Here is a 12,881-nt window from a genome sequence, read left to right as displayed (position 1 = left end):
TTGGGACTAAGAGTTCCCTATACTTGTATGTTATATTGTATGATGGTATTATGCCATGTGAACATGAAATAAATGGCCTAAGAGTGTCGGAATTAATATTGGCGCACAAGGACGCGGCTCGGCCATTGGTAGCTGAGGTTAAGTAAATAATCACTGAGCTCGGCCTAAGCGAGCTGAGTCAGTGGGATAAACAGAGTGTGCGGCCTAAAGGCGTCGACTCTGGATATTGTGTGATATGTTTATTGTTATTAATATGATGATTATGGCATATTTATTACTTGGAAGATTGATTATTGGTTTGCGGATTGATATCATTGATTATGTGAACAATGTGGTTTGCTAAGTATCTGAGTGATGATTTGTGAATTATCTGACTATTGATTATCGTTTATGCTCTGCATTATGGTTTTCTTGATGGACCTTGGCTCACGGGTGCTACGTGGTGCAGGTAAAGGCAAGGGCAAGGTGGACCAGTCCTGAGTTGGAGAGCTCTGGGGTAGAATGTACCTAGTCAGTTGATCGGCCGCCATGGCCGAGGGAAGGTACATGGACAGAAGAACCTAAAGTTCCTATTTTTCCATTAGAGTGGCTGGTGGTTGTACATAAACTTTGAAATTTTGTAATTGTACTTTAAAACCTATTTTGGGATCCCATGTATTAAACATTTATTTTAATGAGAAATTTCCTGTTTATGACCAAAATATTTTAACCCTAACCTAATTACGACTTTAGGGTCACGTTTTCAACTATATGACTTGATTAGCAAGTCTTGCACCTTTATAATCACAAAGTGTAATGACCTTGGTTATCCAAGGTGTTACACTAGATCACTTGCATTCCGTATGCTTAGTAAACTACACTAGTAACCATTCATTAAAGATTTCTTACTTTAATATGTTGCTGACTATTTTGTTCATTATATATGATCTTAATTCTCCGTACTAATACAAGATCATATTCTCATGAATGAATAATGAATTTTTTTGATATTATCATATAATTAATTCAAACAATAATTATAATATTCAAATATATTATAAAATTATTCTTTTTAGTTAAGTCAATAAAATGTCTTAACTTGGTTTTAGGGCACTAATCCTAACACAAATGTCCTCACATAAGACAACCGAATATAAAAGAAAACTAAACATGTCAAAATCAGCATGGTTAACAAGTTGAGTAGGATGGAAAATCCATTGGAGGAGCTCCATCCTAGAATTCATTTGAACCTCATCCATATTGACCGCCCAGGGACTCCCAAACCAATCTGCCTTGACAAAGGGGTAGTTGGTAAACAAATGGGGGATTGTATCAAGTGTTGCCTTACACAGAACACATATAATATGGGAGCGAAAGATATTAGACATCTTATCCCCTGTACACAATGTTTCTCTCCCAATCTTCCACATGTGTAGTTTCAACCAGAAGTGGATCTTGGAATTCCACAAGCTTTTCCAAATTGCGGAATCTTCAGGCCAACAATCAGGACATCTACGAATATATGCATTCTTGACAGAGAAGGATCCTGTTAGAGAACTCTTCTAGCTTAGAACATCATTGCTTGTCCTAGGCAGCATCTTAATTTTCTTTTATCGCGTTAGCTAAATCTGGTCGGAATTAGCGGTTAACAACATTATCATCTAACCTCCATTAATATCATCTAGAAGAGCATTAACTCGTAACTCTCTGGTAATAGGACAAGGATTCAAACAAGCTTGAATATCGTCCAAGTCCATTGTAGGAATCCACGAGGCATCAAGCAAAGGAATCGAGTCTCCTTTTCCTATAATATAACACGATTCTTGCTTAATAAACTCTCTTGCAGACCAAATTCCTCTAGCCACCAGGGAAGTGTTATGCTTAAGTTTTGCATTCTAGAAAGGGGAACCGTGGAATAGGAAGCCTTCAAAGCATGAACCGAAAGAGTTTTCAACTCGGAAGCTACCAGCCCGCCTAGCTTAGCAACTAAAGTAAAATTGACGTCCTGAAGCCTGCGAAAACCTAGCCACCCTGATCCCTTAGGGACACAGATACTCGACCAAGAAGAAAGAGCCAAAAAACAAGAGGTTTCAGCAACACCTTTCCACCAAAAATGTCTTGTGATTTTGTCGAGCATCGATGTCACGATATTTAGAATAATGAAAGTGGACAAAGAATAGAGAGGCCTGCTTTGGATGACAACTGCAATTAGGGTCGTTCGACTTGCTTCGAAAAGCAATTTGCTACTCTAGCCCTCTAAACGATTCTTTACTTTGTCGACTAAGAATTTTAAACTAGCGCCCCTTCAAAGGCCCACCACTAAGTAGAACTGAGAAAGAAACTAAGGTCAAGCATCCACGAATTAGACTTCTAAACCCCTCTGAGAAACCATTTGCCTGGAGAACTCTGTCTACAAAATTCAATTCAAGCTTATGATAGGCCTTTGATGTTGGAAAACCAATCAGAGCACGCAACAAAAATCTCACGCGTGGTGGGCCCATTGTTGTTTATTTATGAACAACAGAATAACAACAATCAAAATTTTTCATTAATCATATAAACAATTTATATGACCAGGAAAACAATCCAAAAATATTATCATACAATCCTATTAATCATGCAATAAATATGTATATAAATATACAATATATTTATATAGAATATATAAACACAAAAAATTAAGAAAATAAACTTTTACCTCTTGAAGCCTATCAAGTATCCTAGAGTCTTTTTGTATTATTAACGATCTTCTTATCCAAAGCTTTGAGCACTCAAACCATGATCTTCCGGAGTGTTCTCTACACCTCAAGATGTGTGTGGGCATATAGAGAACATGGGTTTGTATTTTAGGAATCATAAGTATTTCTCAACACAAGAGAACTTGGATTATGGTCTAAGAATGGCTAGAATAAAGAAGAAGAAGGAGAAACTTTTTGTCAGACAAAAAGCTCTGAATGATTTTTGTTATGTGTCTGTATGTGTGTTTTTCTCTTCTTCTTCTATGTCATATATATAGAGATTCATATTACCTTATTATTCATAATAATAATGGTAATATAAATATATTATAATGATGATGATAGGATTTGATTTTAGGTAAATGTATAACTTACCATATTTGAAAAAACCATCTTCAAATTATTAAATAATTAAAATAAAAACTATACAGATACAATATCTGTACATGTGGTACACACATGGCATTGCCCTTGGACTATGTCAAGCGTGTACTGCTATTCCCTTTTCAGGAATTTTTCATTTTTCATTTATTTAATTATTTAACTAAAATCAATCTCCCACAAAATAAGGTATTAATCTTCTTAAGGAAAATATGAAAACCATATTTCAAAATTTAAATTCAAAATTCAAAATTCATATTGATGATCATCAATGTCATCATTGTGTATCCTAATTTCAGCACGAGTCTTTCACTCAAATCGTGTACAGCTGACAAATAAATGCATGGAAGAAAATAGTACTCGAGTAGTGGGTAGGCATAGTTTATTGCAATAGAAGTCTAAAAGTCCCTACTGTGTGGGTCAGAAGGTGATGTCATAAACCACGAGCAGGGACTTGGGGGGCAAATGTATATCCTAATTTCAACACGAGTCTTTCACTCAGATCGTGTACAGCTAGCAAATAAATGCATGGAAGAAAATAGCTAAGGAGTCCATGTATTCTCCACGTAGACAGCACGGTTTTCATGATGGTTGTCTGAGCTAGGGATGCATAAATTGATAAGGGCAAGCTTATAATATTTATAAGGCACGTCCTCCACAGTACAAGCTCGACGGTATATCCAGCTTGGGGTAATTTGGAGATATGGCGTATCTGTAGATTCCCAAAGATCTGGATACTGTATGCGATCGTTTATGGTCAGCCTGTGATATTTAATGTCCCAGATATTAGGATACTATTTATTTCATGATCAGATCATATCCTAGTACAAATGGGAATATTTCATATTAAATGTAATAAATGTGTAAATCCAAGATTGACTCACGCGGTTACCCAAACCTGTCCAAGGAATTTCTCTATAAATACTAAGAATATTGGACAGGAAGGGGGATAATTTTGTAATACCTAAACTCTGTCAAAATAGAGAGAAAAGAAGTAATAATATAGACTCATGGACTAGGTGGATCTTAACCACTGAACCGCATAAAAAGACCAGTGTTCTTGAGAGTTATTTTCTTACTTCGGTTTATCATCAAGCACTAATTCAACCTTGTTATTTTCTTAATTCTCTGTTGGCGAAAAAACGCGTCAAAAATCATCTTTTAAAATTCAATAAATCAAAAACTATTTTTGACTTACCAATTTTATTTTCTCCTACTCAAATAAAATAATTAATTTCAAAATTTTATTTACTTATTTATATGTATGAATTTCAAAATTTTATATATTTAAATTAATAAATATATTTTCAAAATTAATAATTAATTCAAATCCGACGAATAATATTATTCTCAAATTCCTAAATTATAGTTATACCCTTGTATCAACTCTTACCTTGATATGGTGTTGATAGAGTCACCCTGAGGACCTATGGACCTATTATATCAAGCTCCAATAAATATTACATTATTAATCAAAGCTCTTTGATTAAATAATCATATTTATTAATCTCATGATCACTCCACTAAAAATATGAGATTGAACTCTTGATAATTATAGACATATATTTACTAAGTAATTTATTAAGAATAAAGTGTCCATTGATATAATCATCACATACAGCATTAATCCTCTATTAATGGTTCATAATTAAAAGGGAATAAAATTACTGTTTTACCCTTTTTAACTATATCTTATTCCTAGAGTACCATTGGCTTTACTAGTGAAGGTCGTGTCACAACAAGTTTACGACGTGAGCGCTCATAACCTATTCAGTTCCAAAAGTCAACCCAATAGGGAACCATTATTCAATCTATAAGAAGGTATAGATTCCATATCTGTTAAACTACGTCCCCAGCCATATACATCATTGAGTCCGCAAAATAATTGTTCTTAGCTTAATCATTCTGACAAACTTTAACGCATGAATCAAAGGATTAGATGACATAAATAGGAGTTCATAGTAACCTTAGGATTAAGATCATCGTGTATATGATCATCGTTTGATGTGTTTGATTAATACTATGAAACAGTGTTTCAACAAGTATTAATAAATCACATCTGGTCCAGTTCTACATACTATCAGCATGCAAAGTACCTCCACTAAAGTGTCCTACTACACTAGTAACCCAGATCTAGGTCACATGTATTCATAATACTAGTGGACCGTACTAACAGTAATTAATCTAAAGATTCAATAACTTTATTTTACTGTGAACTATTTAAATTTATTATCTTAATCTCGATCCTCCCATACCAATATGAGATTAAGACCACATAGATAAACTTTAGAATTTTCTGATATTCACTTAATATTATCATATAATATCGGACATAGTCTATATATATAATAATTCAATTCAATTATTTATTTCATTTAAAACATTTGTCAACTACAATTGCTTTAAGGCACTATTCCAAACAATCTCCCACTTGCCCTAAAGGAAATTGAGGCATCTCTTTTAATATGTCATTTGTATTCTCATGATCGATTGTTCAACAAAGTATTTGTAACAATTTCGTAAGAAACTGTTTTGAAGTTATCTTCAAGATTATTACATCAATTATGTAAAATTGTCTTGTATTCAATGATACTTCATTTCATGTGCTTTACCCTCTCATGATTTCTAGTTTTTCTAGAATAGTTGTATCTCCATTGCTTTCGCAATGAGATGCTAGCTGTTTATTCTAGTCTGAAAACCTTTCCAGAATGTCACTGAACTTAGCTAAATCAAATAGCCTTTTTAACTGCTCGTAGTTGCTATATATCGACTTTTGTGGTAAAACATATAAATTTGAAATGTCTAACACATTTCTAGATTAATGTGTTTCCTCCACAGTTGTGGAATCTGATTCTGATATTAATCTTGAAGATTTAATATCAGATCATCCATTGGGATTTTAGGTCTCTGCCTAAATGCACATACATATAATCTCTATTATATTTAAGTACTCAAAACTAGGTCCTTATAATTCCCACCGTTTAACAAATGTCAATTCGAAAATATAACATTCGATAAATTAAACACTCTATCACTAAGTTGTAGGAATGTTGTCTCATGTCCTCTTTCTAGTAAAAGAATAAATGAACATCTATTATTTAGATAATACATCCTCCTTACCAGAAAGACAAAAAGCATTTCTTGGATTTTGTAAACTAAAGTATTTAAGCTTCTTATCTATATAAGTTGCTTGAGACAGAGCCTAAGGATTGTTCTTTCAATCTCTAAAGGATTGAATGTACAGAACATTCTTGGCTTTTCTAAATCCAATATTTGGAAATGTTCAGCAAACCATTTCTTTTCTATTGATGACATCTCTACATCATTCCCAATGATTAGAACGTTGTCAATATTAAGAATAAGAATCAAAATAGAAACTTTATGGTCGAGATCTTCAAATGATTTTGTCATGTCAGCCATTCTAGTAAAGACTATTTAGACATTCATTTAAATTAATCTCATAATCCATGCATAAAGCAGTGTATAAGAGTATGTAAATAGATTCAAGTTTGGTTACAGTAGAAGACATTTATTCAAGTAATAAATTCTTCTTTTTGTTCATAGCCTTTGGCTATTAACCTAACTTTGAAAAGTCTGTACTTTCCTCTATTCTCCTCTTCATCTTGAATATCCTGTTTCAAACTGCAGTTCAATGAACTTTAGTTGGATGTTCAAGAGTCCAGATGTCATAGAATTCCAAATTCCATTTCTTGATTCATGGTGTTTCAACCATTGTTTTCTGTAAAAGCTTTTTCATTTCATATACTAGTATGTGAATGAAGTATAGTTAGATTGTGTTACACACAATTTAACTATCTTTACATTTGTCATTGAGTAATTACTAACTAACACTCCCACTACAACTATGATTTACATAATTTGTGATATTCTTTGGTTTTATCATTGTTAATTATTAATAACTTGCTTACTTGACTTGTAGTCATTATTTATAGTATAACTTAAGGGTAGTTAACCATTTGGTACCCTGTGTTTTTGCAAAGTATCATCTTGGTACCCTGTGTTTACAAATAATGCTTATTTGGTACCCTGCATTTTGAAATCGTACATATTTGGTACTCTGCATTTTAAAATCGTACATATTTGGTACTCTGCATTTTAAAATCGTACATATTGGTACCCTGTGTTTACAAATAATGCTTATTTGGTACCCTGCATTTTGAAATCGTACATATTTGGTACTCTGCATTTTAAAATCACACATATTTGGTACCCTGTATTTTAAAATTGTACATATTTGGTACCCTAAACTCAAATTTAATTAATAAAATTTTACCAATTTAATCAAATTACCCTCAATCATACGAGCTACAAATTATATATAACTACTGACAGTTTGGTCATATTGACAAAATTAGTATACCAAATATCTATGTTTTCAAAATACGGGGTACCATATGAGCATTATTGAAAATAGAGGGTACCAGAACGATACTTTGTAAAAACAAATGGTACCAAATGAGTAAATTCCCATAACTTAACTAGAAAATATAGTGATTATAATAATCATGCTTCATTAAAGTAGCATTTAAAGAGATACAAACTCTTTTGTAATCTTTCGTGATTATTAAACTGCTTCACTAAATGACTTCATGGAAAATTTTTAATTTTTCATTCACATAACCACTTGTGAATCCTAACTTCTAAGTCTTTGATGTTGTACAATCAACCATGTACAGAGTATAACAAGTGTTAAAATTATAGAAATAATAAAGACGATAATGACTACTCATTATCTATTTAATCTTATCCAATATGATTATATTCCATTTCCAAAATACTAATTTTGCTTAGCATTCTAGTTGTATGTGAGTTGGGTTCGAATTCCAAGTTCACATGCAAATTACTTGAATTCCAAATTTGAGTTTAGACTTCCTTTTGATTAGATCAAACTAGTCTCTAAGTGACTTTACTTTGAATGTTGCATAAAAATTTCTAGAAATTTTCTTTGCATTTGATCAAAGTTAAACATATCTAAAATAAATGTCAATCAATATTGACTTACTATTTATTATTTCTTTTAGTTTTGAACATTAAAAAGTTCAACATGCATATCTATGTATTAGCTAAACGATTATGTGATTTTTGAGCATTTATTAGAGAAAGGTCTTTTTGGTTAACATTAATTAATAGACTATATAAATAGGGAGAGAACCATTGAATGGTTCCAATAGAAGACCATCTTTTATTTATTTTATTAGTCTAATTAATTACAAGTCATTCACATATACGTTTCACTTAATTGGCATTGGAATAAAAATTGTCTTATTAAATCTATGATTTGTACAATAATGAATAATCCATAATTATCATTTACACTCATTGATGAAATAGGTAGAACAAATATATTTTAAAAAAAATAACAACTGAATTTATTATTCAAAATAAATATTAAACTTATTCATTCATCAAATAAGGAATCTAAAAACATAGTTTCTAGAAAAAATTCAAGAACTACTTTAAAGAAAAAAAGAACATAATACAAAGTTGAAAATAAAAAACTAATTTCCATGTCAGTTATCTCTTAATCTATCAATCTGCAATCATTTTCTTGTTTTTCTTTCGCATTCTTTTCTTTTTTTGAATAATACGTTCCTGAAAACAAGACAAAAATATGGTGGCATAAAAATTTGAATCAACTATCCAAATATATTAAAAAGAGATGAGCAAGTCATATTTACCCTTTTGTCTTACAAACTTCTTAAGTGATCACAAGAATCAATTTTGATCCTTTCCCATATCTCGTATGTGGATCTGAGGTTCACATATCTCAATTTAAGATCGTCTGGCATAGTCTTTAGTATGCAACGACGAGCCAAATAATCAAATCTCATCCAATTTTCATATTTTCTATGACTATCATAATCAAATAAAGTTGATGCCTCATCTGAAGGCACATCAATGATTGCATCATACACCTTTTTTTTTTGCCGAAGTGAGCCTTGCATGAAGCAAGAGCACACGAAACCATACTAATCGAAATGAATAATACAACGAAAAAGGCACTTCCACACTAGAAGCCCACCAAACCCAGAACAATAACAATAAAATCAAAACATCTAAAAAGATTGTAACAAAGGGTACACTCTACAACACTCCAAAGGAAACAAAAAAGAAATCCAGCTAACCAACAGTTCTGACTAACACTACAGGAATCAGAAAGACAAGAGTAACAAATAACTGGCTTAAGAACAAGACCTAAACGACAAAGGGCAACCTTTTGGCGAAGAAACAAAATTGGTCATCGGAGGATAACCTAACCAACCAAGGAAACTGCCTGAAATCCCATCTCTATGCCTCATGGTGGAATCCAAGCCTTGTAGTCATTGAGGATATCATCTCAACATTTTCTTATTTCAATCTTGCCAACTAAACTGTAGTGGTGAGCAAATTTTGTAGAATTATGAGCCATAAAATTTACTGCTCTATCTATCTTTGAACACTCCCAATGACATAATTTGGCACAACACCCCTGGAATTTGTGTTTAATATCGCTCAGATTTGGAGCTTCGACCATGGAATTCTTCTGGAAGACATCCACTACTGTCTTGCAGTACTTTGGAATATGTATGGCATAGAGGATTGTTGCCCTGTGGACCGAGATGCTAACAAGAGAGCCAAGGCTTCGGCTCTCGTGGGGTCCTTTTCCTGGATAACTACTGTGATAATCGTGATGATTGAGTCTGATGAATCACGGCACACTGCTGCCAAGGTTGTGCCGCCCTCTGAGATAGCCACATCTGTTGAGAAGCATAGCCAGTTGGGTGGTGGTGGCAACCACCTAGGCTATGACTCATTTGGAGAACAAGAGTCTATATTCCATTCGGCTAAGCGCCCATTGTATCTAGTGCATAATACTGTAAACGGCTTGGGGCTTGAGCCATGGGCAATAACATATCTTTCCTTCCAAATAATATCCACAAGAAATGAGGTTTGAATGAAGAACTCCTCAAAACCAAGATGGGTGGGGATATTGTGATGACAATCAAAGAAGGAGAACCATTTCCACCAGCTCTCAATACCTGTTTGTTCGGTGCGAAGACCATAAAGATTAGCAAACTACAATTTAGTTGTCCAGTTGCATTTCCAAAACAGGTGAAACGAGGTTTCTTCAGCTTCCCCGCAGAAAAGGAAACACGATGTCCTAACATCCATTAGTTGAGCCAATCACCCAGAGGTGGGGAGAGCATCCGCCACGATTTTCCACCATAGGTGTTTTAGTCTTGTATGTATTTTTCTTTTCCAAATACATTTCCACTCCGCCCCTTGAGATTGACCTACGAATGGCAAGGTGAAAGTTGACCTAATTGAGAAATTACCAGTAGGGTCGTGCAACCATATCCAATCATCCTCCTTATCCTCCATAGGAATGTTGATTTTGGTGATTCTCTCCACGTCCTCCCTAGCAAACCACTGGGAAAGTTTTGCCACATTCCACGTTTTGCTCTCAATGAATTGGCTAACCCAACTGACTCCATAAGAGGCATCCATAAGAGGGATTGGCCTATGTGGTGTAGTTGGGAGCCAATTGTCATACCAGATGGAGGCAGAATTCCCATTGCCAATTCTTCTGCCAAGACCTTTTTTCAACAAGCTCACCGAGCGCATGATCCCCTTCCATAAATATGAGTCGTTCTGTTTAGTCATATAGCTAAGGATACTCTCTTCCTTTAAGTACTTAGCCTAGATTAGATCGTGCCAAATGCCTTGCTTTCCCACTAAAGTTTCCCACGCTCTCTTTGCCATGAATGCCTCATTGATGGTTTTTGAAGTTCTGAAACCCAAACCTCCTGATAGTTTCGGCATACAAAGCTTCCCCCAGGACAAAGTATGCATTATTCTCTTAGTTGCTGTATCCCCCCACCAAAAGGAGCGTATAGCCTTATCCACTGACTCATGTAATGAGCAAGGCATTGGTCCTGATGCTGCAACATAAGAAATTAGAGAAAACCCCACAGCTTGAACCAGAGTTGATCTTCCTGCTTTAGATAGCATATTTGCTTTCCATCCTTGCACACGGTCATTAACTTTGTCAAGGATGAAGCGCAAATCTTTAGCTCTCGACCTGGATGCGAGGAGGGGAAGACCGAGGTGGGGACATTCTCCCTTGACCCTCGGCATTTGGAGGAATTCTGCTAACGCCATTCTCTTAGCATTTGGGACGCTCTTAGAGAAATGCACCGCAAATTTTGGTTTACTCACTCTCTCCCCGGACGAAGAACAGAATATATCCAAACATTCCATGAGATTTTGAGCTTCCCTTTCAAATACCTTTCCAAATAGTACAATATCATCAACAAATAGGAGATGCGTAATTGGATTACCTCTTCTAGCCACTTTGACGCCGTATATTTTACGTTGACTCTCAGCTCTTAGTAGCAATCTAGAAAGTACATCTGTTGCTATGATGAACAGGGCTGGGGATAGCGGGTCGCCTTGCCTCAGCCCTCTGGAGGGGGTTAAGTTACCAGCTTTTGCCCCATTAAGCAGCAGAGAAAAGGTTGATGTAGAGACACATTTCATTTTTTATCCCACAAAAGTATCATGAAAACCCCAGTTTGATAACACCGCCTTCAAGAAGTGCCAATCCAATCTATCATAGGCCTTTTCCATATCAAGCTTCACCAAGAAGTATCCGTCTTTATTTCTTTTGTGTTGCATTGAATGGAGAATTTCTTGGACCACCATAGAGTTGTCATGAATAACTCTCCCTTTTACAAATGCAGACTGCATAGGAGAAACTAGAATTAGAAGTAATGGTCTCAATTTGTTAGCTAGTAACTTCGAAATGATCTTATAGGCCACATTACATAAGGCGATTGGCCTATAGTAATTGATGGAACTCGGCTGCTCCCTTTTCGGCAAAAGAACCAGGTTGGCTGCATTAATTGAAGCTGGGAGGTCACAATGGGTAAAAAAATGCTTAACCATGCTAATCACATCTTTGCCTACCGTATCCCAGTGGTGCCTGAAGAACGATTCTGGCATTCCATCGGGCCCTGGTGCCTTGTCCGGATTTATACACCGAAACGCCTCTATAATTTCCGTGTCTCTTGGAATTTCCGTAAGCATCATGTTCTGAGTTTGAGATATACCAGGTGAAACCAAACCGTCCAAATCAGAAGGAAAATGGGTGGCCAACGCAATAAAAATGTCCCTAAACTTTTCCAAAAAACAATCAACAATCTCTTTCCTAAATGATAACAAATTACCCTAAGAGTCTTTGATAGTGCTAATGAAATTTCTCCGCCTTCTACTAATGGTGGAGGCATGGAAAATTTTGGCACTCTTATCCCCATCCTTGAGCCAATTTACTTGTGATTTCTGCTTCCACAAAATCTCTTCCCTCCTCAAAGCTTCATCGAGAGACAATCTAGCTATGACCTCCTCAGTCGGATCTTGGTTATTAGAACATTCCGTCTTCAAGAGTCTATCTTTGGCCTCTGCGATTTGGTTACAAACCCTCCTGAATTGAGTTCGATTCCAAGTAGTCAAGTCCCTCCTCACTTGTCGCAACTTAGCTTCAAAATTCCTCATAGGATTGGGATGGTGTGTTGATTGCCAGGCTTTTCGCACCACCCACAAACTTCTCTTGTCATGATACCACATGTTTTCATACCGGAACACTCTTAAGTTTTTCTCCTTATCCCTCAAGGTGTCGAGCAAAATGGGGTTATGGTCCGAGGAACTTGTCGGGATATTCGTAACCATCGCTTTTGGCATCAGAATTGTCCACTCAAAATTGACCAAACAACGGTCTAACCG

At 35.1% G+C, this 12,881-nt stretch overlaps 1 protein-coding gene across 1 annotated transcript; it reads right to left on the bottom strand.

Annotated features, from left to right (window-relative positions):
• Window positions 1-10,799: 10,799 nt before the first annotated feature.
• On the bottom strand, window positions 10,800-11,639 carry LOC133800245 (uncharacterized). Its single transcript, XM_062238198.1, has one exon. It carries the CDS (start codon window positions 11,637-11,639, stop codon window positions 10,800-10,802), a length of 840 nt encoding a protein of 279 aa, XP_062094182.1.
• Between the last annotated feature and the right edge of the window lie 1,242 nt (window positions 11,640-12,881).

The sequence above is a fragment of the Humulus lupulus genome, chromosome 9, assembly GCF_963169125.1.
Source record: "Humulus lupulus chromosome 9, drHumLupu1.1, whole genome shotgun sequence".
In the NCBI taxonomy this organism is placed as follows: Eukaryota; Viridiplantae; Streptophyta; class Magnoliopsida; order Rosales; family Cannabaceae; genus Humulus; species Humulus lupulus.
Note: the sequence above shows the minus strand (reverse complement) of the source record. Positions and strands in the feature narration are given on the sequence as shown.